The sequence below is a fragment of the Epinephelus moara genome, chromosome 9 (genome assembly GCF_006386435.1).
Source record: "Epinephelus moara isolate mb chromosome 9, YSFRI_EMoa_1.0, whole genome shotgun sequence".
NCBI lineage: Eukaryota > Metazoa > Chordata > Actinopteri > Perciformes > Serranidae > Epinephelus > Epinephelus moara.
Genome location: NC_065514.1, coordinates 19,966,316 through 19,993,409, shown reverse-complemented (window position 1 = coordinate 19,993,409; position 27,094 = coordinate 19,966,316). Strand labels below are relative to the sequence as shown.

At 41.3% G+C, this 27,094-nt stretch overlaps 1 protein-coding gene across 2 annotated transcripts in view; it reads right to left on the bottom strand.

Annotated features, from left to right (window-relative positions):
- The window catches only part of rnf34b (ring finger protein 34b), a 28,228-nt gene extending 6,346 nt beyond the window's left edge, over nucleotides 1–21,882 (bottom strand). Inside the window, exons 1-7 of one of the 2 annotated variants that reach the window (XM_050053025.1) lie at nucleotides 21,767–21,882; nucleotides 11,722–11,940; nucleotides 7,049–7,546; nucleotides 1,632–1,694; nucleotides 1,278–1,479; nucleotides 1,158–1,181; nucleotides 916–957 (exon numbers count right to left, since the gene is read on the bottom strand). In XM_050053025.1, the coding sequence (XP_049908982.1) occupies nucleotides 916–957; nucleotides 1,158–1,181; nucleotides 1,278–1,479; nucleotides 1,632–1,694; nucleotides 7,049–7,546; nucleotides 11,722–11,940; nucleotides 21,767–21,772 (1,054 nt within the window). In that variant the 5' untranslated portion in view covers nucleotides 21,773–21,882. The remainder of the gene's footprint in view (nucleotides 1–915; nucleotides 958–1,157; nucleotides 1,182–1,277; nucleotides 1,480–1,631; nucleotides 1,695–7,048; nucleotides 7,547–11,721; nucleotides 11,941–21,766) is intronic. The other variant, XM_050053026.1, reaches the window with a different exon arrangement.
- Nucleotides 21,883–27,094: the final 5,212 nt, after the last annotated feature.

Sequence of the window (27,094 nt, the reverse complement as noted above, 5' to 3'; positions counted from 1 at the left end):
CTTAACTACAACCATCTTGGGTGGTGCTAAAGCCAGGATGCAGCATTGGTGCTCTTGCAAAATAGCATCAGGAGGAAACTTTGTGGAAGATTAAAATGGCTAATGACTGCAAAAGAAAATACCTTGTAAAACATTAATTTATGTTTTAGTGTGCAGGTTGCTAGCTTAGAAGTTGTTGTTGTTGTTTCACACACAGCTCTTATACAAAGTGGGGAGATGGGTCTGGGTATGTGAGACTTGCTTCACATAGTGGCAGGGACTTTGAAAATGTCTACATCCTGTGAGCTGGACTAGGTGCTACCTTACACACCAAAGAAACCCCCCCCCCACAAAAGCAAATGATGTCAGTGCACTGCTTTACAGGAGTTAAATGTCTGATAGCTGACTGAAAGCTCACTGGCCTATATCTGGCTCCTGCTGCTCACATCTTGTGTGACGGGGAAAAAGCCAATCAAGCCGCAGCCTGTCTGCTGTCCCTACACGTCTGACTATTAAGTGGGCTAATATGATCCTCAAGCCCTTTATGTCAACAAGAGAGCCTCTAGGAAGCTCAACAATGTAATTACACCTGATGGAGACATGCTGCTACTAAAGTAACATGATGGCTCATCAAGAGGTAAAAGCTCTTAGAGAGTGCATTAACGACAGGATGAGAGGCTGTCCTTCAGAATGAAATGAGATGATGCACTCTGGAGAAGAAACACGAGTGACAGAACGTGGAGACACTGAATCAGACGGGGCATAATGACTCCAGTGACCATAATGTGATAATATGGAGGATGACACAAAGGATCAAGTGGGCAGAAAAGTGGCAGCATGCCTTTACTGTTATCAGACAATCGATGTGATGTACAATGTGGTCATGGAGAAGATGAAAAAGGTGCTGTGAAGTGGCTTTTTATAAAAACATCTTACCTCCAACTCCACTGTTGCAGAGAGGTGGAGGATATGCAACCACTTTATAGATAAACATGAGTAGTAATAAAGAAAATATATTAGTTCAGGAAACACTCAAGTTACCTTTTAATGTAAAACAATCGGTTTTCAACACTGAAATCACATCACCTGAGGGAGCTAAGTGCATGTAGATTTAATATGTTAATATTAGTGTTCACATTGAAACCTGGGAAATATGATTTAAAAAAAACAATAGTTACCTGCAGTTATGCTCACATTTTCCACTAAAAGAAAAGGAGAACAGGTTTATTTTAAACATACAGAACACTGAAGGTCAAAATGTGAAATTTAGATGCAAAAAGATAAAGCAGAATTCGTACTGGATTTTCTGTTCTGCTCATTTTCTCTGTAGAGTCGATGCACTCGCTCCAGCAGCTCCCACTTCTCGCAGCAGCCGGAGTAATTGACAAAGTTCCTGGCGAGAATCTCTTTCAGCTGGCGCACGGAGAGATTTTCTATCGCCTCTTCATTGTCCAGATCAGACAGCGAGGCCCTGATCCTCCTCTGTGTTGCCGGACTGACCTACAATTCACACGGGGAAGCAGAGCTGCGGTCAGTAACACAGTCTGCATTCCCTGAAAGCCTTGTCAGTCCACAATTATCTTTGTTCCTCTACTATAAATACTGTTTAGCATCTATAGTGAATGTGCCAAAAAAATAAGCAAGTGTTGTACCTCCATGAAATTTTCAGTGGGCTCCAGGTTCAAGAGAGACGCTGTTGGAGTATCTTCCTGCTCCTGTTTGAGTAGAAAACAACACACTGAAGTTAATTTAAACTAGTTTAAAGGATCTCTATAAGACATTCAAAGCATTAAAGGAGCAGTGTGTAGGGTTTAGTGGCATCTAGTGGTGAGGACAGCAGATTGCAACCAGCTGAAACTTCTATGTGCCAAGTGTGAACTCCCAGTTAGGATTCCTTCAGTGTTCATTGCTCAGGAGGTTTTCTGAGCTGAACTCTAGTGATTAAAACCAGTAAAAACACTGAATAAATCAGTTTCATGTCAAGAAAGTCAGTGATTTTCCAACCTTGCTCATTGCAGAGAGGCTGCTAACTATGGTGGCTGCATGTTTCTGTACATGAGCCCCTACACTGGGCTTATAATGAGACAGCGTGATCACGGTCACCCCCCTCTCAGGTTAACAATGTTAGCCCTGTTAGCACTGTTGCAGTTGTTGGCACCGGTCACACTGTTAGCACCATTAGGTGTGTAGGGACCTCTAAAATGCTGGTGAATGAAAGGGAACAATGTAAAGGGGAGAGCAGTGTGTGGATGTTCAGAAAAATACTCAAGTTAAACATCGAGGTGGACCATATTTGCAGACGAAAACACTTCTTTGTGTCGGCGCAAGTATTATTTTGCAGTTAAAATTCATGCATGTTGCAGTTTTGTACTTCGGTTTCGCTCCAGTTTAAAGTGACAGTGCAGTCAGGCTACACACGTTTGTTGTTTTCCTGAACTCTGAAACAAAGTGTTAAAGTGTGTTTTGAGGTACAGACGTGGACATTTCTGCTACGACCGTCATTAGTGGCAATTAGTAGTAAAAGCCAGGCGCCATTTTCACCATGAACAGAGGAGAAAGGAGCAGCTGACGTCACCCCTGCTACCGCTAATTAGCTCTACCTGTGAGGAGGCTTTACTTGAAAAAGGTTTTTGCATTTTCCCTGTTAGAAAAAAACACAAGAGGGAGGTTTCTATTTATTTCCTGTAAGCTTATGGTTGTAACTAGCCTAAATATTTTGAGTGGTTTATATGTTAAAGGGTCAATATAAGGTGACTGAGTTGGCTGTTACTTTAAACTTCTATTTTGCTAACGAGCTGGTATTGATATTTGTTTTGTCTCTGTGAAGGGAAAGAAAATTCATCTGTTTTGATTTTAAAGAAAAACTGTATGAGTAAATACCGTAAAGAAAGTCGATCAGAAAATAATTTACAACAAAATACGCAAATAAATTTCACTGTGTTGTCCTGAATAGTTTTCTTATCACAAGGTACACATACTAAGGTTTAAATACTTGTCTGGAGAATACAGGTACAGCTCATAGTGTATGAGACTAGTAATCCCACAGTGGAGGCACCGCATTATTATCCAATAGTTATTCACCGTAGATTGCTACTTCACATATCCTGTGGTTATCATCCGTTCTATCTTGTTTACTGTTTCTCTTAAGTCCGATTCACATTTAATTCAGTCAACTGGAAATTTAGCCTCAACATGAACTGCGAAGAACTCAGGATCCTGTTTATTGAGGATTGAAATAGTAGCCCATCCTAACATTTAGCGTATTTGGCAACAGAGGGTTACACGTGCTACCCAGCAGCTCAGTCACCTCCATGTTGAAAGCCGTGTGCAGACAACCTCTGAATCATAGATACGCTCTGAACATGAAATAGGCCAATCACTGAGTTTAATGCTTCAATAAGAATTTAAAGGAGCTCAATTAAAACAAAATGCTTTTATGATTTATATCAAATCCCTCCACTTCAAATGTGCTGTTTGAACAAAATGAAAGCAGCACAAGAGTCAGAGCTGAATGAAGTGTAAAAATATGACACTGAACTGTGTTATTTAAATGGATGTGAATTATATGACTATCAATGCCATGGTGAAAAATACTTCACAGCTCGCTGCGTTCTAATTCTGTAAATTGGAACGGTTCAGATATCTCATGAAAGAACAGAAATGTTTAAATAGTGGCTCGGCTTCTCTTTACTCAGCGGTTCATTATTCTCTTTGAAGGTGGAGGTCGGGAATCTGCCGGATGATAGGAGAGCAAATGGAGCTGCAGAAAAGTGCAGACACTGTTTGGTGTGAGTGCGCAGCTCTGTTTTATCTCAGCCATTTATGTGCTTTGAAGAGAAGATATCGTCTCTTTATTCTTTTATCTGCCTGACAAAAGAGAGCATGTGAAGGGCTGAAATAAGCTATAACTGTGTGATATCACGCTGGAGTGCGGTCGCTGTTTCTGCATGGTTAAAAAAACAGGAAAAACCTCTGCCTCCCTGGGCTTTGGCACATTCCAGCAGCAGGCCAATCATCTTCCTCCAACGAAGATGTGTTAATAATGTATCCGTCAGCGTCTTGGTGAGAGATGCCTGCCCTCAACATCATGCTTTTGCACAGGCTAGACTCCTCAGAGACAAAAACACGAGCAGCAGCCCCGACGCAAGCCAAGTGCCAAACCTCTCCGGAGCACAAAGTTTCTTTGACTTGATGTTAGATCTCATTCAACCGTTTCAAACATGTGAAAGTACTAGAAAGCTCCCAGAGAGCGCATACTTCTGTCGAGGCTGCACAAGCTGCTAAATTTGTCATTTTAAGAATAGAAAATGTTGAGAAATCTTACGTCTGCATCAAAATACACACGGTGAGACAAGATTGGGTTAGATGTAGGGGAGAGCGGGGTCAGTTGGGACACTTTTGTATTGACACAAAATAACCCTCTACTACTCACAGACTACTTTAACAGAAGTGACAATAATTTGATCCCTGGATAGATACAAGTGTCTGCTATTAATTTCTCAAGTTTTTTTTTTTTTTTAAAAAAAGGTACAATTGTGTTTAATGTACCAGGATTGCATTTTTCCAAATACTCCCTCCCTGGGATGGTCACATTAGTGGGTAGGGCTGGGTGGGACACTTAAGACAGTCTCCACATTGAGGTTGAAAGCAAAGAGGGTGTTGCTGTGTATGAGTATGTTAAATAGCACAGGCATAGTTGCTTTCTGTCATGCTAAAAGGCATTGTCACAATTGTCTCCCTGTCCCAAATGACCCCGCTCTCCCCTACTAAATTTCCTTCCTTTCATTGCAACAGTTAATGAGGAAACCAAACCAAATATCACTGAAGTCTGTTGCCATATTTGTGAGAAAAAAATGGCACCAAAACTCGGTATATTTAGCATTAATAATTTACATAGTGGTATAAATGTTCTACATATTTAAAGTCTTTGTAAATGACACAACACTGATAAAAAGTTAAATCAACCTGCTGATTTTTGCATTAAGATGTTTCCTACAGGCCGTCACAGTGCCGTAGTGCTAACTATTACTTCAAGTAGCGAACTGGCAATTGATCTGAAATGTGGAGTTAGGTGAATCTTGCAAACATGTTTATTTCTGTTGTCATTTTCAGCCATAACTGTAAGACGCACAGTTAAATACAGTGATGCCACCTATCTGACGTTCCTGTTGTGCTTGTATTATATACCGTGTTGCTTTAGTTACCATCTTTGACCAATCAAATCTACTGGAATGGAAGCGATTCAACGAACAACTGTGGACAGAGGCCGCAGCAAAACATATTTTAGCCACCTAAAAAGACCTACCTAAAAAAAATCAATGTCAGTTTAAGTGTAAACTATATCACTGCTTTATCTCACACACTCCCGCACCTGTGACCACATCACCCCCATCTTTCATAATCTCCACTGGCTCCCCATCCCCCAGCATATTCACTTCAAACTCCTCATCATCACTTACAAAGCTCTCCACAACCTGGCTCCCCCCTACCTGTCTGAGCTCCTCCACCAGCACTCTTAGGTCTGCTGATGCCAACCTCCCTTTTTTTGATTAATGTTGTTGCTCTCTGTAAAGCGTCTTTGAGTATCCTGAAAAGCGCTATATAAATCCAATGTATTATTATCATTATTATTATTACATACTAACTGACTGAGGCAGCAGAAGACCAGCAACTCCAGCCTTTTGTGAAGTAAAATGTTTTTGTCAGTGGAGTCTGGTGGCTTGAAGGCTCCTCTGACGGCCAAGTGAAGCGGTGAAAATCTTTTATATTATCTTTGATTATAATATGATATTGATTTCTTTTAGGTCGGCCTTTATTCAGGCGGCTAAAAACCAACTCACTGAGGCAGTGTTTGCTCAGGGCCGTCTTATTTCATGTATGTGACGTAGCGGTTTCTACCGCTTTGTTATTGTGCACAAACATCATGATTCAGTCTCTACACTGCAGAAATGACAGATCAATGGAGTCTTATCTTATTTCAGGATGATTAAGGATGACAAACTTGTCAATCCCAATTTGCATTAGGATTAAACCTGTTTCAAGGTAACTGATTGAAATTCGTCCCGGTTTGATGTTCAATCTATTTTTCCGCTGGAGCTGATGAGAAAGAAATCAAGAAAACTGATTGTACTGTCGCCACACCAAAATCTATTTCAGAGGAAACTAGAAGGCACTGGTTATTTCAGAAGCTATCTGCAACAGAAATAACATTGCATGTTGTTGAATTAGTTAAACATAGTCTTCGCTGCACAAAAGATAAGTGGGATAATCTTATATCTTAATGCGTTTGTGAAGGTGTTTTTTCCCAGTGTATATCTACACATTTACCTCAAAACACATAAACCACTAGAATCTGAACGCCATAGACTAAGAGGAGGAAACAGAGATAATCTATGGGGGGATGTGCTGTAGTGTTTCTGTTGTTTGGCTGCAGCTGTGACGCTGTGGGGAGTTCTCAACCTGCGCGCCTGTTACATAACAGACTCAGCCTATGTAATAGAACTAAAAAAGGCAAAGGGCTTAAGCTGCATCGCTGGCTGGTCTGAGGGCGCTGCACACACACATACACACATACACACACACACAGATAACGCAGCTGTTTCCAGCACATTCACATGCACATTCTGCTGAACGCTGGACCAGTGCTGCAAATCTGAGCTTTCATATTATCAATAGAAGGGGAAAAAAAATCCACTGAGATGTAGTAGATTTTCAAGGAGAAACACTTCATTCATTCAGAGCACCGCACCGCAAGACAATAACACAGAAGACAGAACAAAGGAAAGAAAAAAAGCATGAAACACAATGAATATAACAAGATCTACAGATGTGCACGAGAGAGCATTTGTTTGTCAGGGAGTTGAAAAGACTTGTGCTGACTTGAAAGAGTCACGCTGACACTTGTAAATAAGCTGATTTCACCTTTGAAATTAATTATCTCAGATAGAATGAGGACAGATGTCAGAAAAGTATGGCGTATGTAGATTAGAGAGTGAGGGATCGTATGTTTGTGTGTGTGTGTGTTAGCACTGCATGCAGACACACACTGAGCGTCAGCTGTGTGTCTAACCTGGCTGGTGGTCCCTGAGCTGTCACTTGGGCTGAGCACTTCTCCCTGAGAGGCGGAGAGGACCGACTGTTCAGAGGTGGAGCGCGTGGCGGAGGGGGGCGAGGCAGCACGCGAGTGGGGGAGCGAGTGCAGACTGTCTGTGTCATCTCCCCCTTCATCTTCCTCCTCCTCATCCTCCTCCTCGTGTGTGTCCTCTTCGTCTTCCTCCTCCTCCTCCTCGTCCTCCTCCTCGTCCTCTTCCACCACCGGTCTGGCTGTTTCCCTCGTCCCCTGATGACAGAGCACCAGGTCCACCAGGTCCTCTTTCTCCCTGCATGTGTCGGTGGGGATGTTGCGCAGCAGCAGGTACTGGCGCAGGTCTTTCACTCGGAGCTGCATGAGCCGAGGCCTCTGGAAGGCCGTGCCGCGCAGCAGGTGGCAGGTTGTGCAGCAGCGCAGGTTCTCCTGAAGCACCGAGCACAGGGCGCAGAAACTCTTCTTACAATCACAGCAGATGTGCTGTGGGAGGAAGAAGAGATTGAGAGCAGTCGTGATGTGATGAGCTACACTTTTTGATCTTTTTAACATCATCATTTAAAGGGACAGTTCGCCCAAAAATAAAAAGATGTTTGTCTTCTCTCAAATATAATGAAACTAGATGGCACTCGGCTTGTGGTGCTTAAAGCACAAAAAATACATTTGAAAACCTTGACAGCAATGTCTCTTTCCAGAAATCATGACCCAATTACTCAAGCTAATCCACAGACCTTGTTGTGAGCAGTGACATGTAGGAAATATTTTTTTTCTACTGATCTACACCAACTAACCGAATTACTGTACAGAAGGAAGTGTGCATCTACTCATGGACGAGAGACGCGTGCTTGTGATAGCGTGAAGTGTAAATCTAGCTAGCTCAGTGGTGCTAGGTGAGCTAACGTTAGGTACAGTTGGCAGGTGCATTACAGTAGACTGATAAATAGCACTACAGGTAAGAGGGAAATATGTATTTTTGATTTTGTGGTGAACTGTCCCTTTAAGAAACTTTATTTTTCATAATTTCTAAAAAGGCCCTGATGTCTGACTTGTGTCAGCATATTAAACTATTTATCCTCTGTTTCACTTTTGATGAATAAATGAACCATCTACTGAAAGTGATGTGACTGATTAAAGCTCTGATAAATGGGCCACATGATGGAAGTGAAGTCAGTGAATTTGCTGTTTGGACTGATGATAGTAACATTTCATTTGCATCAGAATAATCCATCAGGACGTGGTTTTACTTGCAGGATATTGTTGAGTGGGGCTGGATGATTATTCAAGATTAGATATGATGACTTGATCTATTTGTTATAATTTCACAACATTATTCTGTTAGAAATATTTTTTAATATTCTGTAATTAAAAAACTAACCATATTAATTACTGAGGTTTTTGAGTAAGTAGTTTTGTCTGATTGGACACACCAGGGGAACACAGATGATACTTGTCATCTGTTTGAATGTTTTATGTTTAATTTTGCAAATTTTGCCACATAGTTGATTTGATTTATTTATTTAAAACATTTAAGATAATAATAATACTAATAAAATAAAATAGAATATATGAAAAAAAAAACCTACAAAACAAAAACAAACAATAAATCATGAACAGACTTAAAATAAAAAACATAAATAAACATTTCATGTCTGAAAAGGAGCAGAAAGAAGCAACATGTCTGTCCAGCCCTACCCTCATCCAAAACTATACTAATACATCACAAATCAAATATTTAATATTATCATTATTTTCCAAAATGTAATGTAGATTAAGCAATTAATTGAAAATGTAATTGACAGATTAACTGACAGTGAAAATATTAATTAAATATCTTAGAGATTGATGTCAGAAAAATAACCAAATTCATATGATCTCCACCCTATCGCCATACAGCCGTATTGTTAGTTGTGTATTTCCTAGAGTCCACTGTCTTTGAGTAGAAACCTAACCTAATAAACCAGCAACACTAGACTCCATCAGCAACAGTGGCTCATATCCTGTGTACTCAGTTATTTTCTGGGACAGAGTAAAGAAAAGAGATACAAACAATCTGTAGCTCCTGGTGATGTTTGACATTTAACAGGCTTAACGCCGTCTCCTGATACAGAGCGGCGGAGTAGATTGACACTTCAAATGGGCAGAAAAGCAGGTCAGCCACGGCTGTAAACATTCCTTATCACTTGTACACAAATGTGCTCTGGTCCTCCTGAAGTACATGTGCACTCCAACAGATACTTTTCTTCAATCATGTGTTGTTACTCCCCCGGCAGGTTATTTTTTATTCTGTGAAAATATCACGCTGACACACAGATGTGTGTGTTTCCAGAAAGTCGACCTGCCGTCAGAAAGTCAAGCAGTGTGTGAATGACGATAGAGCGATGTGAAGCGGAGGAACAGAGAGGAAAGCGGGCACTGCAGCGTTTTCATCAGTGTCTCAGTGTGTCTGACGACTGCCAGACAGACACACTCTGCCATTAAACTCTGACATGTTCAGCTGTGCAGAGACCCTGAAAATGTCAGGATGAATATGAATGGTGCATCCTCTTAAAGGAACATGCCACTGATTTTGCATTTCTTTTCAAATATTGCGTCTGATTTACAAGGCTGCCGACCATTTTTAAAAAGTTTTTAGGTCAGCTTACAACTTCACGCTTTACTTTTCAATACAGGACCATAACAACACTCCATTATCCATATTATTAATAAAATGTAGGTAAAGGAGCTGAATGTGACATTCAGAGCATTAATATGGCAACAAACAGCTATTTGATGTGGAAAGATATAGTGGAGTAATGGTGTCCTGAGCAGAGAATAAAGTAACGCTCCCTGTGTGTGTGTTGTAATCTGAGCCTCTTCTTTCTGATGCTGTGGTAGATGTTCCAGCCGCACATGCATGTTAATGCATGTGAGTCCCTGGGTATGTATCCCACTGGCTAGCTAATTGGCGCCGCTCTGCACTGCACTCATACAGCAGTTACTGGTGATAACGCCATCCCAACTAATGACGGCAGGACAATGTTTTCATGGAAGTGTAACACCCACCTTTGGTTTCCCTACATTAACAGTGTTAGCTTTGTCAGCACTGTTGCTGTTGTAAGCACTGTTTACGCTATTAGCAACGTTAGCTGCTAGCCGCCAGCTCAGCCACCTCCATGTTGAGAGCTGCGTGCAGGCAATCCCCGCTCAGACTCTGAATCACAGATACGTCCCATATGTTGCATTTATCTTCTAAGAAACCCCTGTGGCTAATATAATATATGACATTATGAGATTTTTATTACTGATGCAAAATTGTGTGAGCAGACTTTTACTGTCGTAGCTGGTTGAGATTGAGCTAGTTTTAACTACTTTATCCACTGACGAATTTAAGGGTATCATAAAGAATGCGGTGATACAGACATGCTTTTTTCCTTGAGAGGACACTATGTGTGAATAGTTGTTGCACACATTGTGGATTTTTTTTTTGTAATATATGTTGTATTTGTTGCATTTTAAAAGGGTTTTGATTGGCTGCTACCTCTGCCAGGTCTCTCTTGTAAAGGAGATATTCAGTCTCAATGGGACTTCCTGGTTAAGTAAAGGTTAAGTAAATAAAATTTAAAGTCAGGTAGTTTAGTTCAGTGGTTCCCAATCTAGGGGTCAGGACCCTCAAAAGTGTCACAAGATAAACTTTGAGGGGTCAGAAGCTAAAAAGGTTGGCTACCACTGGCTTAATCTTTAACAATAATGTGTATTTCAAAGGTTTATTATACTTTTTTTTAAATGGAAAATCCTAATCTGAAAAGTAATGACAATAGTTACAAGATACATGTGGTAGAGTAGAAGTACCATAAATTGGAAAGACCCGACTAAAGTACAAGCAGTACAGTACTTGAGTAAATGTAGTAGTTACTTCCCACCACTACTTTCAAGACATATGTTTGTTTCCATTCATTTTACAGCATATAAATCAGCTTGCAGAGTTTTTAAACTTGCTTGAGTACGTTTTCCATCACAGTGAACAACTTGCTGTCTTTATATTCATCACATTATACAAACATAATCGTCCTCTACCTGCCTGCGATGGTCTTAATTGAGCCTGTGTAGTGTTTACCGGCTGTTAGTCTGTTCTAATAATGGCTGTCTGTTCCTGTTATTCCATATCTGTTAGCTGTTAACAGCGTGTTGCTGTAAAGCAGCATGCATGCTTAGCCAACCTTCCCTGTATGAATACAGAGTAAAGAACATGAGCTATTCCTCAGCAGTGATTTAACCCTGAAAGAGAGACAAAGTGATATAAATGATAATTGAAATGACACTTCTTGTATTTCCGTGTGAACCACATGGATATTATTTCGGAGGTTTTTGCATTAAAAAGGTTGGTTCAGTGAATGACTCAGTAATTATGAATGTCAGTGTTTCCTTGAATGCACCATGAGGAAGAGTCTCTGCTCAGAACTGCACGCAATGATTACATAATTGTGACACAGAAAAAAATAAAAGCTGACTAAACATTGGCTGTGAGGGATTATTCCAGCACGTTTCCAGTCTGCAAGTTGAAACCATGCAGTCCAAACATCTAGTGAACAATGTACAGTGAGTAAGACATGCACTGTATGAAACACTTTTCATCATCTGCTATCAAACTCATTACTGTCACTCCCACAAGTCTTGTTTACCTTGCGTCTGAAGACAGAGAAGGCCAGTCCACAGGCCTTGCATAGCTGTCCGGCGCTCCCTGAGCTGGTGGGGGGGTAGGTGGAGTACCCAGCGCTGGGGGCGAAGCGGAAGGGCCCCGCCCCTGCTCCGAACCCCGGCTGCTGCGCCCGCACCGTGCCCGTGCCCATCACCTCGTTCAGCAGCCCACAGCATGACGCCCACATGGACGATGCCCCCGCCTACGGAGTACACACACAGAAACACACACACACATTTAAAACTTTTAGAGAAATCTCTGACAGAAGTTTAGATGGATTATTGAAACATCTCTCCGGCATCATCAGTGACAGACATGTGAATATCTTCTTTATGAATATTTATGTCTTGTGCATAATTTACTACACATCTCCTCAAAATTCAGTCTGCCATAGCTGGAATCGCTGGAGGGATATATGCCATTCTTTTGAACAAAAATCCCTTATTTGGTTTTTTGATGATGGCGCGGAACGTCTGTGTAACACACTGGCCCAAATCTCCTATGGGTGTTTGATTCTATTGAGAGCTCGTGACTGTAAAGGTCGCAGCATCACATCTTTTTCATACTGATCCAACCAGTCTGTGAGTTGTTGTGTGCTGTATGCAAATATTTCATTCAAGTTTTTTCCTTCAATTGTTCAACCATCTGCATAACATTTATTTACAATTATTGGAAAACTATTCTTATTTATACCATAGCACTGATTTAAAGCATATCAGCCAGTCCTTTGCTCAATGGTACCAAAAATGGCTTAAAGGGAATCTTCAGTATTTTTTAACCTGGCCCCTATTTCCTGATGTTTCTGTGTAGAAGTGACTAATGGGAACATAGGTTTTTGAAACTGGTCCAGTAATTAGCAAGAGCGCTGCAGCCAGCAGCTGCTAAACAGGATGCAGTGTAACCCTTTAAGGCAATAGTGCATTGTCTATGTACATCCACTAGGGCCTGTACACATGCAGTGATTTTTGCTTCCACAAATTTATTGTTGTCAATATAACCATGTGGTAGGTGCGCTCAAAAGTGAGGGCAGCGCCATTGCGACACACAAGCATTCAAAGCATCTGTTTTTCAGGGCATGATGGCTGCAACATGCACCACAAGTCATGTGATGAGGAACAACCAATCACAGCTGGCAGATATCTTTCCCCTCTTCCATTAATATCAGTCTATGATAAATATTTAGAAGAAGACATTTTAATGCAGGGCTACTCAGAGCTTTATATCTGTCCTATGGCTTTATACACACTTAAAAAACAACGCCTGATCAACATCAGATGCAACGTCCCTCCACACCCTTGAAAGTTGTCACAGAGTAGGCACATGAGTAGCAGCCAGTGCCCGACCTCACATTTTTTCAGGCATTTAAAGCGACACATGTGTTTTGGCCTTTAAGCAACAGTGCTTCAGTTGGGTTGCAACATAATCTTCGAGGCAAAATTTAATCATCAAGGTACGTCCACTAAAACTGGACAAGCTGGCTCAGATTGTTATATGTTAAAGTGTCTGAAAATATTATGGAAAGGAACCTCAAGAGAAACATTTTTTCCTAACTTTTTGCTAGATCTGGGTCTGTTTGCTACTGTCTTCCTGCAGCAACTCTCGTGAGACTTCAGAACGAGACCTCCCCTTGAGTGAGACTTGGTTAGACACAATAACAAGCAGACTGGATTGAGCAAAAGGTAAACAATCTGAGGGAAACAGAAGGTAAACAATCTGAGTCTGATAGTGGCAAAAACAGGCACATTTAGTGGATGCACACTGAAGATGCGCAATTGCCCCAAAGATTACATTGCAGCCTATTTTGAGGCTGCCAGCCACAGCACTCTCACTCAATACTGGACCAATTTCAAAGATTGTTGTTGCCATTAGTCCCTTAGACACAAAAACATGGGAAAATAAGCTCCAGGTTGAAAAATACAGAAGTTCCCCTTTAAGGAGAAGGAGATAGTCTCCTGTGGTATGGTTTCAGAGAGAAAATGAATGGGAAGCAAAGAGAGAAGGGGGGAGATACTGGGCAGCAGCACGTTATTGAGAGTGCTCTGTAGCAGTCTTTGAGGTTAGAGATAATTAGACAGAAGTAGACACTAAAAGCTCCTATTAATGACAATCTCTAAAGAGATCTACGAGTTAAATTTCTCAGTCACTGCGTTATTTAGTACAATTTGATAAACAAATTAGCCACACAGAGGCAGAGGATGTGTCAGCAGTCTCAGCCACACAGCAAATATCATGTTGCCTCCCTACATCCCGAGGAAACACGCAAACCAGCTTGAAGTTAGTGTACTTAAGTTAAAGTGTGTCGGATGTGTTTGCTGACCACAAGACAGGCCAGACACAGGGAGCAAAGATGGCGTGATGGGAGCCACGGTTCCTTGGAAGCATACTGATGAGAGGAGGAGGGAGGGGGAGGACGGCGAGGAGAGAATATGTCTTCTGTTGTTCCCCCAGCCTGCAGAATCAATAGCTGACATGAGCATAATGTAAGCCCTCTGTGGTTCCCGGCTCGATGCGGAAAACAATGGAATTCACAGGGTCCTGCCACGTCTCTTCTTAAGGCAGTGCTCCGCTCCGACTTGTCACAAACACCCTGTGATCTGACCTCACCCATCTGCTTAGGGATTCGTTATGTAATCTTAGGAGCGAGGCACTATATGTACTGTAGAGTCACGGCAAGAAGGAGGAAGTCCCTGCTGCAGTGAAACAGTCAGGATGGATTTCTAATGGCTAAATCTGTCATTAAACTGGATCATCACCATCACTTTAAATAATTTGTTTTGTCTAACCAGCAGCCCAAACCCTGAAAATATCAAATTTACAGACATATAAAAAGGGGAAAATCAGCAAACCCTTGAATTTGAGAAGCAGGAAGTGGTGAATGTCTGGTATTATTGTTTCATAAATGCCTTAAAGGTTTAATAAATGACCAAAAATCATTGTGAATACTTTTCTGTAGAGTTTCAGCACTAATATTTTGTGAATTTCTCATCTAATCCTCAGTTAAATCCACCACAAGCAGCTCACTTTATCATGACCGACTCCTCCAGCTTCATGTGCACAATAAAACCATGATGCATAACAACTTGAATTATTTGCCCGTGGCGTAAACTTGACCTGATGTTCAGCTGCTAAAAAGTCTGCCGGGTTAGATGCAGCCTCTCCTCATATGGGTGTGAAAGCCACTAAAAGGGAATATTTACTGCATTCTCAGGGATGAGGATGAGGAGCCGCTGCAGTCTGGCCACCAAAACAGTCTTATCTGGCTTTGAGCCAGCAGCACGAGGTCCCTCTGTCACTTCAATTAGCACACTGTAAGCTCTGCAGGCAGGGAGTCCCGAACAAACAAGAGACAAGTGCAAACATCACATGTGCTACTTTGTTTTGATTTTACTTTTATCTTTTATATTCTCTCGACAGCTCCATCACTCGAGATAAACCTCTGGGAGCACTGTGTTTGTGTTATTCCAATCACCTAGGACACTCTTGGGTGTCAGGTCTGAGCCAAATAATTGAGATATTTCTCACACTGCTGCTGGATCCTCAACATCAAATAGGGTCAGAAAACAGCCCAGCCCCAGTGTGCACACAGACAAACACAAACACGGAGAGGGGGAGAGCAGCAAACAGTTACTGAGGCACAGATTTAAATAGAAAAATCCAAAAGGGAGGAAAATCAGCAATGTTCAGGCTTCGTGTGGTGCCGTGATCTGACCTCATAAAATTACTTTTGAGGATAAAAAATTTAAAAATTGCATCCACATAGACAAGTGTAACCATATGGGACGGGAGCCTGGATGGGGCCTAAATGGGTCATGATGTGGGGATGGACTGTTTAACTAGAACTGAAAACCAGTCTGACACCAAGAGAGAAAACAACATCAAGTAACTTTGTGTATCTACTGATTTATCTGAAAAGTTGCTGCTGGTGGTTTGTATTTCATCAACAAATGAAAACAATGACGACATTAACGTGATTAAAGGGGCAATGCACTGATTATACACATGGAGTTCAGTCATCGCAAACAGTACTACACAGCCTGTGAAAACACTTGTAATGTCTTTTGTGGTTCTGGTGGAGATTTCTAAAGTTGGACAAAATAACTCTGATGATTAAGCTCCATTTATAATAGCACGGGACATCGTGGCACAGGCCTCTGTAGCTGGCACACAAGCTACAAACATGATCAGAAGCGTTTATGTGCAACACGTTGTTTGTTACACTATGCTCCAAAACACCAGGTGGTACACAAATGAAATATTCTGATGATAAGCAGGAAGTCAACGAGTGTTACCAGAAGAACGTTACCGAAAAAGTAGGCTGCCTCGCAACGGTAGTAACCACCAATGTACCGCCAAACATTGCATTTGTGTACTGTAATTATAACCGTCACCTACCCCAAAGTCAAAATGATTTTATATCACTTTGTCTCCGCCACTTTTTTCCCCAGTGTGTTGGAATATTTGTCCCCAATGATTGAAAGGAAATGGCCATTTTAGAATGAAAATACAGACAGTGCTGACTGACCCTCGTGCCGACAAGAAGTCCAGTGTAGTTTTTTAATCCACAAAACTCGTTTGGGGTATCACCAGAATAACAGCTACACTTGAAGTGCATGGAACCCACATTTTGAAAATGTAATAAAACTCCACTAATGCATTTCAAAAACATCAGAACAGCTCGTCCGTCGTAATCCAAGTGCCCTGAAGCTGCGGCATGCAAAATTGACTTGAAAAGTTGTAATTTACTCCACTTTTATAACATAATTTCTCACCGTGGTCAGTTAGCCTGCCCTGCAGGCGTGCTGTGTTTACACGACAACTCCCGCGAGACTCGAGAACTAGCACCACCACTAGCAATCAGCTAGGCTCACTCACACAAGTTTTGTGGATCAGTGGACAACCTGCTCTACCTTCTGAGCCACGCCGCCCATGATAGGATGATAGGGACAAATCTCTATCAGGATGTGTGTAACCTCATGTCATGATAGTGGTTCGCAGAACATCATGACACAACATTTTCTGGTATTAGAATTGAGAAACAATAAAAACATGGGAATGTTTTTAGTAAATCACACCTGAAAAATTAAAGTACTTCATCAAATTGATGCAAAATTCCTGTAAATCCATTATCGCTGTGAAGCGGTCCAGCTCACTGATTTGCAACAGGCTCCACTGTGTTCTGTTAGAGATTATGCGTGGATAGCTCCATCTGTATGAATGGTACGACCAAATCTCCAATCAGCTCATGGTATTTATCTTCATATTGTCTGTCCCTAGCACATGCATTTGCAAGCATCAGTATACAGATATACCAAACAGACAGCATTACGATGGTTTTCAGTGTAATCACCCATGCACTGTGAAACAGTTTGTAGAGAGGGTCATCACTGACGATCCATCCATCATCCACTGTCTCTCTATCGTATTTCATTTCCTCTTTCTCTCCGTTTAATCTTTCCCTCCCTTTTTTTCTCTGGCATCAACTGCAAATGTCACTCCTACTGTGAAAAGTGAGCTCAGCTGCCTCACTGCTGACACCGGAGAGTAATGTCGCCACTGAAAAATAAACTAATTCATTATCGTCTTTCGTTATTTGTCTAAAAACGACGAGGATAACGGTGATATTTCATCTAAATGAGGCATTACTCAAATAGTCTGGAGAGACACGCACGGAAAACTCAAGCTGCTACCAGCTAAGTTTGGATTTGTGTCTGCAAAATGACAGATTTATACAGTTTACTCCAAAGGCAGAGAGGATTTAGCCTGAAGAACACTTCTGGTGCAGAAATACAAACAGATAAAGACTGCTGCGGAGATCGTCCTGCAATAACAAAACATGACTGGACTATTTTACAGAAATCTGCTGTGCCCTCTGGACTCTCTTTATAGCTTCAGACTTCTTCACCTACTTTAGAAGAGTGAGTCATGAGTGCGTCCAGTCTCATTTGAAATAATCATGATCCACTGCGACATCAGTGCTACATCTTATAATTTCATGAGAGATTTGTATTTGCATCCACGATGGATTGAAAATGAAACGATAAGAGGATTTTGAATAGAAAGTATATGTCACAGACCAAGTCATGGGTCCATCCCTGATTAAAATGGCATCGATAACTCGTACTGTGCAGCGGTCTTTCCCCGATTTGAGAAGTATGCTTACACAATTCGGCTAACACCGTCCGTTCCACAGGGGCAGAAAAGCTGCTTTTCAATTTAAACCAGATTAGTCAACAAAACATCACATCCATTTTGTTTCCCTGGGACACAGGGAGCGATGCTTCACTGTCCACCAGGAGTTGAGCACCTCTGTGCTCTTGTCCTCCACAATAATGTCAAACAGCATTCAAACTTTAGTCCTACTGCATTTAAACTCGTACAAAAGTATTGAAATGACTGCAGAAAACATACTTTAGTGAAATATTCATTGTGAAGAATGTGTCAGTGTTACTTCATTGTTGCATTGTTGTGATTGAAGCTACTTTTTATTGAGTTTGAGCATCAGATAATAAGTCTTATGTGATCACAGCCCGAACTGACAACACATTGTAGAGACTGTAAAGGCTTCATACACCGCTGGCATGTTTATTCTCCTCACTGCACCATATTTAATGAGCTCCCTGTAGGTTTTACATGTACAACCCCGTTCTAGAAATAGTTTAATATTATATAAAATATTTTTCTATGCAGTGTTGTGGAGGGAGTTCTGCAAATAGAGTAGCCAGGCATAGTTTCTCTAGTTTTGAAGAAGAAATATGCAAACTTTAAATATGTGTTTATGAATGTGAGAAGACTAAGTGGGTTATAATGGAAGAAACAAGCACTACTTGGCTCTGATGGCTGTTTGGACAGGTATTATGTGGACATATTTACTCCCTGACCATAGGCAATATCACAGACCAACACACATTAGATTAAATTATATATATTAGTTTGATAAGAGTTTCTCAGACCGTGATACAGACCTAGAATCATTGATCTGTTGGATTGCCTATGCTCCAGAATAAGAATATGAGATTATTTCACCTAAAAACAGTGCCTTTGTTTTTTCCATTGCTGTCTGCATTAATTTGAGACTTCTGGAATCCTACTTTTTGGACAAGAATACTAATTATTCTTTGTCCTGAAATGCCCAACAGTGAATTAAAATCCACACAGAGGCAGCAACTAATGATTACTTTCATTCTTGATTTATCTCTCTTTTATTTTCTTGATTAATTGAGTCGTTGTTTGGTCTATTAAATGTCAGAAAATGGAGAAAAATGTTGATCAGTGTTTCCCAAGGCCCAAGATGATGTCCTCAAATGGCTTTGCTTTGTCCACAGCCCAAATAGATTCAGTTTACTGTCACAGACGAGTAACGAAACCAGAAAATATTCACGTTTAAGAAGATGGAATCAGAGAATTTTGACTTTTCCTACCACCAGGGTTGCACACAGGTGTATTGCATACAGCCAGTGATTAGACTGAGATTGGTTATTTTTACCAGCCTATCCATTGTTGCCTCATGCATGCTCTGATGAAGGTTGAATAGACCGAAAGCTCAGCAATAAAGTGAAACACTGCATAGATGTAAGTGTGCAGAAATCTTTTTTCCTTTAAAAATGTACTCAAACCGATTAATCGATGATCAAATTGGTTAGCCATTACTGTAACAGTTGACAACTAATTGATCAATTGTTGCAAATCTACACAGAAGGGTGGCATTACTCCAAGACATATGGTGTATTTGAAAAGGGAATAGCTTATTTGAACAAAATTAAAGGCCGACATAGCTTTCTCATGCCTGTAAATTTATCTTTCCCTAACTCAGGAATGGGAATTGACAACTGGTACAGTTGAGAAGCAGTTCCAAACTGTCTGATCTTTTCATCAATGCCAATGTTGTATCAAAGCTTCCCTGCCTCAAATAGTGTTTCCCCCGTTACTGCGTAGTGGTTAGGGTTAGGACTAAGGGTTTTTGGTCAGGTTAAGGTGGAGGTGGATGACGTCAAACTCATTGTTTTTTATGTTTTCGGGAATCACCAGAGGATCCATGATACAATATTATCACAAAACCTAAGTCACAACACGATATCATTCCAATTTCTAATATGTTGTTATATGCTGAGTATTGTGATATATTACTTTTTCCAACTATAACTGATGTCCCCAAAGGAAAACTTTGCCAACATCTGTTTAATCTAATAAAGTTTCTGTTCATCTCACTTCAACCACTTTGTTTTTGTGCAGTGAAAAGGCAGTTGATCGTATAATTCTAGTAGGCTACATTAGTTTAATTTGTATCTGTAATATTAATAATTCATCTAAATAAAAAAATCGATACTTGGCACTGTGGGACGATACGAGATTGCCACAAAAAATATCACAATACTATCACCCCTACGCTGCTGGAAACTTTCAACGAGAATGTGTCATGGCGGGGAGGAAGAAACAGTCCAAAGCGTGGCTTCATTTTGTGAAGGATGACTACAGTGCTGCTTGTAAGGTCTGTAAAATGATCATTTCAAGTACAGATGCAAACACCAACAATATGCTGAGACATCAATCTATGCAACATAGATTAAAGTCCAGGAATGCCATGATGTTGACACTCACACACTGGTGTCACTTCTTCCCATGTAATCAGCACGTCCATCACATAGGGTAAACATGTTATGATAACATTAGTGCCATGCAGATGTTGCACACCTGAGTCACATGCATATATTTTCTCTACTGTTTCATCACTATGTTGAGACAATAAAGCAGTTGCGTTGATGCTGAACAGACCATACAGAAAACTGATCAGGAATCAACAAGGAAATCAACAAAGAATCGTACTGATAATCAGAATCTATAATGACACTGGTATCACTTAATTTGTTTTTATCAATTCCCATCCCTACCCTTAACTCTAGAAATGTTATGACATTTAGATATAAATATACCTGTGCAGCCAGAGCTGAGAAGCCGGCTTTTTAGCTTGCAGCAGCTGCTTGGGGAAACCCTCTGACTCGGCACACGAATCACAGTATTTCACTGTGAAACAGTACACCTGTAATTCAAAACAGTGCTTTAGCTAAAATATTTGGAAGAAAATGTACTTAGTTACTTTGCAACTCTAGCAATAAGAGAGGTTTTTATTTGCAAAATGAGGACATCCACCTTGCAGAGTCCTCACTGGTGCATGTAGTCAGCTTTAAATAAGAAGCATCCAATCAGCTTCAGTGTGGCTGCAACAACAAGTGATTAGCCTGTTCTTCATTATGTGTACACAGTTCTAATGATGATGGTGATGATGATGATGGTTGTAGCGGCAGTCCTGCCTGCACCTCACCTCTCACCGTGACTGTCACCACAAACCTGCCGCCACCAGAGCACCAATGACATCATCGCCATCATCCTCATCGTTATCCGTCCTGAGCTCGAGCTGCCAGACAGCATCATCACCTTTTCCTCCCTGTGTGTTGCTGCAGCCTGCCTCTGCTACACAGCACACACACACACACACGAAGGAAGAGGAAGGAGACTCCTGACACAGCTCGGACCTGAGAGGTGAATCTCTCTGCACACCGAGACGTCTCCCAAACATCCCCGCACTCCCTCACTCTCTGACCGCAGCCTCTATCTCATTAGACTGGATTAAAAGCCTGACGATGAATGGACGTCGCTCCAGCGGCTTTAGTCCATTGAACTATCACACTGGGGTCAAAGCGGGCTCATTAAAAAGCCTGCACACTGTACCTACTGTTTATCAGGACGACAGGAAAAGCATTCCCAGGCTGGTGAGCTCGCCGGGAAAATAAAAATCAGGCTGACCGAGCTGAAAGGGCAGCGGCGTTATAATATCTGGCGTCCGGTTAACAGTGAATGCTGCATTAAAACGCAAGCCTGTTGATGTAATTACAGCTGAGTGCACGCAAACATATTTAATTGACATTAGGATGGAGGTATCCCCTGCCTCTTGGTGCAACATCGTGCGTAAATCACACGAAATCTGCATCGGAAGTGAATCCCCACCGCACACGGACCGCAGTTGCATCACGTACCTTCATTGCACCTCCCGTTTGAGGAATCTGCCGAGTAATGTCAGAACGACGACCATTGCAAGTGCACAGGGAATCAAACCATTACGTCTTCCCTCTCTCCAGCTGCCTGTGTGTGTGGAGTAAGCATAACGTAATGGCCAAGAGAGCCGCAGCCAACCACGGAGCGCACGCAGGCGCTGGTATCTTTAGCAGCCAATCCGCCTTAACACATCACCGGAGTGGGCGTTCGGTGGCGTGCGTAAAGACGCATGTGTGAGCCTGACCATCATGCTATAGTCACAGCCTCGGTTTGTCCTATGTTTCAGCAATATTTGCGTTTAATAATTAAATAAAAAACACAGCTAAATCGCACTTGAATAAAATATTATAATCGAGTTATTTCTATTTTTTATCTTTTAATATTATTTTTTTTATTTTATATGCTTTCAATAAAATATTCTGCACTATTGATTTAATTGCAAAAAATGTGTTTTTTAAATCATCTTGAGGAATAAATGAGTATTTAATGTTCTTACTTCAATCCTAGGACACAAAACCTCAGATCCTCTGCACCAACACATGCAGTGCTATTTCTGTTTGTTTTGTGTAAATGCGTCTACAATCTTATTTACCGCCATATTTAGCCTGTGTGCGTGTGTGCATGCTTGTGACTGTGCATGCGCGCGCACACGGCTGCTGTCTGCAGTAAGGAGATTAGAGGGGGTGTTCTTCCGTTACATGGCCGGTACCGCTGCGAGCCCGCAGGGGGCAGCAGATAGCGCTGCCACAGCATTATTATCATCCAGACATAACTGAGCCGCAGGGGAGTGAAGCTGCTCATGCTGTTCATTATGCTCTTACTTTATAATGCTGCTGAAATCACACACAACTTATAAGTTATGCAGCTGTTGCAGCACAGGAGCAGGAAACAAAAAAAACTGCACTGAAGTTTTTAAAGTTGAGGGATCGTAATGATGCCAATGCTGCATTATGCTGCAGCCTGAGTCTGTTTAGATTCTCTGCCATTTCCAGTACATCAAACAGTGACCCTACTATGTTGATTTTATTTCACACAACCACATTAAAAGATCTGTGGAGGCCCCCGGGCCACCCGTGACACACTTTGGAGCTTTAGATTTGGCCTGAATACTCTCCACACAGTGTTCAAAACATCAAAGTTGCATTGGAGGGTGGAAGTGTGCAAACTCTTTCTCACACTAGAAGCATGGAGACAAAATACCAGCGGGGTATATGTAGACGTGACGTTATCTGAAAGGGTCGGTTAACCTAAATTACAACACAAAGTTCTTTTTTTTTTAAGAGATTTTTTTTTTTCCATTTAAAGGTCCAGTGTGTAGGATTCAGGGGGATATACTGGCAGAAATGGAATGTAATATAATAAGTATGTTTTCTTTTGTGTATAATCACCTGAAAATAAGAACCATCATGTTTTTATTATCTTCGAATGAGCCTTCTGTATGTACAAAGGGAGCTGGTGCTCGTCCACGGAGTCCACCATGTTTCTACAGTAGCCCAGAACCGACAAACCAAACACTGGCTCTTGAGGGCCATTTGCATTTGTCAAGTTTTTGCACCAGCCATTGTAGTGAGCAGCCCCTCCACGACGAGCAGCATCACAATAACACAAATTTGTTTTTTTCACGCAAAGATGCTTTACCGGTTTAAATCACTGGGTCCACTGTGTGGATGGTTCAGCTCCCAATGAAAACCTCCTAAATGTCTGGATCTTAAGTTATCAGAGAAGAAATGCAAGCACACATTAGCAGGTGCTGGGCGAGTGGACCATCTGCCATGAGTTTAACAGCATAGGAGAAACCCTCATTTGTAACGTGAAACTGATTTATTCAGTGTTATTACTGGTTTAATCACCTGGGGTCTCATTTATGAAATAGTGCGTAGGATCCATACTAAAAACGTACATATGGACAAAAGCCAAAAATGTTGTGTGCCAAAAGATATTTCTACAATCAGGCTTCTACCTCACCATCATCGTCACCAAATTCCTGTCTCCAAAATGTTCGTAATCATGAGTTTCTCCCATCAAGTCTGTTTTTATAGATTGCATTTTTTCCGTGGGAGGTGGCGTACACCTCTTTCAGCAATGTTTATAAATGAGACCCCTGGTCCGTTTGTTTTGGAGAGGATGAGACCTTCGTGGACAATTCAGCTCCCGGTAAAAACCTCCTTAACAATGAACACTGAAAAATTCAAACCGGTAAAAGTTTCAGCCAATTGCAATCTGAAATCTTACATATTATTCCCTTAATAAACAAGACAATAACTATTATCTCAGGGTACAAATATGTGGATAATCAACAATGTCCGAAACACACAGATCACAAAAACAAAAACCTTTTGCATCATGGTTTAGGTAGACCACTCACACAGTCTATGAATGGGTCCTTTCGTAAAATTTGTTAATGGAGCTGTTAAGGGTGCATCTGATTTTTATTCCTGCTTGATGTTCTGCATCACATCTTTGATCCATTGGAGGGGTCACATCCTTCAATTTAAATGGAATTGAGCACAAACACATTCTTTCACCTGCCTTTGTGGTGTCGAGCAGTACAGATACTTTGGTTTTATTTAAGCAGGTTTTAACAAATCCATCTCTGACATTTCTGTCTGCACTGAAACACAGCGAAGGGGAATGAAATTATGTTTGTGGTGCTAACAGCGTTGGAAAATTACATTTAAAAACATCAACATTTTTTTTTAAGTGTCCCCATTTCTCTGGATAATCCACAGAGCTCTCTGCCAACAGTTTTTATTTCCTCAGTAGAAAGTAGATCCAATGAAAACTGTCAGCGGATAATCTGTAGTAACTGGGACACTGTTTCTCCAAAGACACCTTGCTGCTGATTTTGATACATGTAATTTTTTGATGCCGTGAACACCACATGAAATCCTTTTAACTTGACCCCTTTCCTTCACTTCAACCAAGCTTTAGGACTGACACCCTATATGACACAGAACTATCAGCTTGTTCTCTCCAGCTGTTGGTAGTTTGGTTGCGAAGATGACAGTGAAGTGTGAGCCAACCTCTGAGGATAGAGGGTGTACTCTTTGCACACACACACACACACACACACACACACACACACACACACACATATGCTGTTTTTGACTCTTTCAGTGCTTATCTTAAGCCTAACTAGAAGAAGAGACAGACCTGATGTGATCAACAAAGAAAACAAGCCCAGTGGGCGAGCCAAATTATACATATGAATATTAAATCTGTCAGGCTTACCCACATATAAACAGTGAGATAAACATCTGTCCTACTAAATAGAAATAACAGCAGTGGTCCTCCTCTCAGTCTCTCATAATATTCTGTTTCCCGTCCAGTCTTGACCCACCAGCAGTGTGGGAGTTTTGTTTGTGTCAACCCTCGTTCCTTCATTTTCCCTGCACATTTGTTTGTTTGTCATTCAGCTGTGCCGACAGAGTGTCAGTCCACTCTCAGGCTTCACAGAGAAAATAAAATCCTCTTCTACATCGCTGGCTTTTTGACAACACATTCAAAGTTTTGGTTTTAAGTGGAACAAGTGGCCTTCTTGTGCCGAGAGAAATGTTAAGGAGCATTTTTTTTATCAGCTACTGCAGAGACGATTCAATTCATGATTATATCTATTATTGATTGAGAGCTTGTTTTAAAGGGACAGTTCACCCTCAAATCAGAAACATATTTTTCCTCTTACCTGTGGTGCTATTAAACAATCTAGTTTGCTTTAGTGTGTTGGAGATGTGTTGAGAAGTCTGCCTTCTCTCGAATATAATGGACCTAGATGCTACTTGGCTGCTGCTCAAAGCATCAATAAATAAATGAATATCTAAACATTTGATCAACTCAACAGCAATGTCTCTTTCCAGAAATCATGACCCACTTATTTAAGATAATCCACAGACCTTGTTGTGAGCAGTTTCATGTAGGAACTATTTTCTTTCTACCAAACTACACCCACCAACTGTATCACTGTGCAGAAGGAAGCATGCATCTACTGCTAGCTCACCTAGCACCACCGAGCTAGCTAGCATTACAGCTCAGCTGAGGAGGATGCTATTAATGTTTACATCCTGCGCTGTCATGAGCTTCTCTTCCTCACGTGCAAGACACAGAAGACAGATGCAAGGATGAGATGCGAGGAGAGATGAACCAAGGAAGCATGCCTTTAGAGGAATGAGACTTCTTTTCCAGTGTCCGTTTCTGATGATGGCGGCAGGTGGATCAGTTGTCAGAGGGCTTCATCAGCTGCAGTGCTGCACTATCCAGTCAATAACTGATATCCGTTTGGGGGGGTGTATCGGTCAGTAAAACGCTCGCTTGAAGGCTGCACTCATATATCCCTCCAAAAGTCTTCTCTCTCCTTGACTCCTCGACTCCTTAGAGTGCATTTAGTGAATTGAGATGTCTTTCAAGATGGCAGGTGTCAATCAATTTCCCAATCAAGTGATCAAGGATAGAGGATAGAGCACTTGAGGAGGGATATTGTGATGAGCCACATGAGTAGGCAAACACTTCCTTCTGTGGTGATACCGTTGGTGGGTGTAGTTTGGTAGTTTGGTAGAAAATAGTTCCTACATGAAACTGCTCACAACAAGGTCTGTGGATTATCTTGAGTAACCGGGTCATGATTTCTGGAAAGAGACATTGCTGTTCAGTGTTTCAAATATTTTTTGTTGGCACTTCGAGCACCACAAGCCGAGTGCTATCTAGTTCCAGTACATTCGAGAGATGATATCGCCAACACTCGGCAACTCACACCAAAACAATCTAGACTGATAAACAGCGCTACAGGTAAGAGGAAAAGTATGAGTTTTTGATTTTGGGGTGAACTGTCCCTTTAAGCCATAAAAAAGTTGGAAAACAGTGTTTTTTGTTGTTAAAAAATCTTTAAATTATATCTGCTCTTCCCTCCTCATTGGGAAATCCAATAAATATAGAAATATGCTTCATTTAAAAAAAAGTTTGACACAAGATGTCTCCTTCTTCCCTGAAGTCCATTCACAGCAGTGAAAAGTAGCTGGAACCAGACAATGTTTGGTAGGTTTACTTTATCAGTTGTTTAGACACTAAATGATCAAAGTTGTTATTGATTTATTTTCTGATTAATGGACCACCGAAGCGCCTCAGCTCCGCACACGCCTGAGATTCTTTGGCTCATTGAGTGAACACACACTCTTGAATATTCATTTTCTTCCCACACTGTCTCCCATTAGCATCTGTGCTTTGTTCTCACAGCTGCCTCCCATGTTCACCCTATTGCACAACTCCGCTGGAATCCAATTCATCCACTCTGCTTCAAGTCATGCAGTCTCTGATAAAGG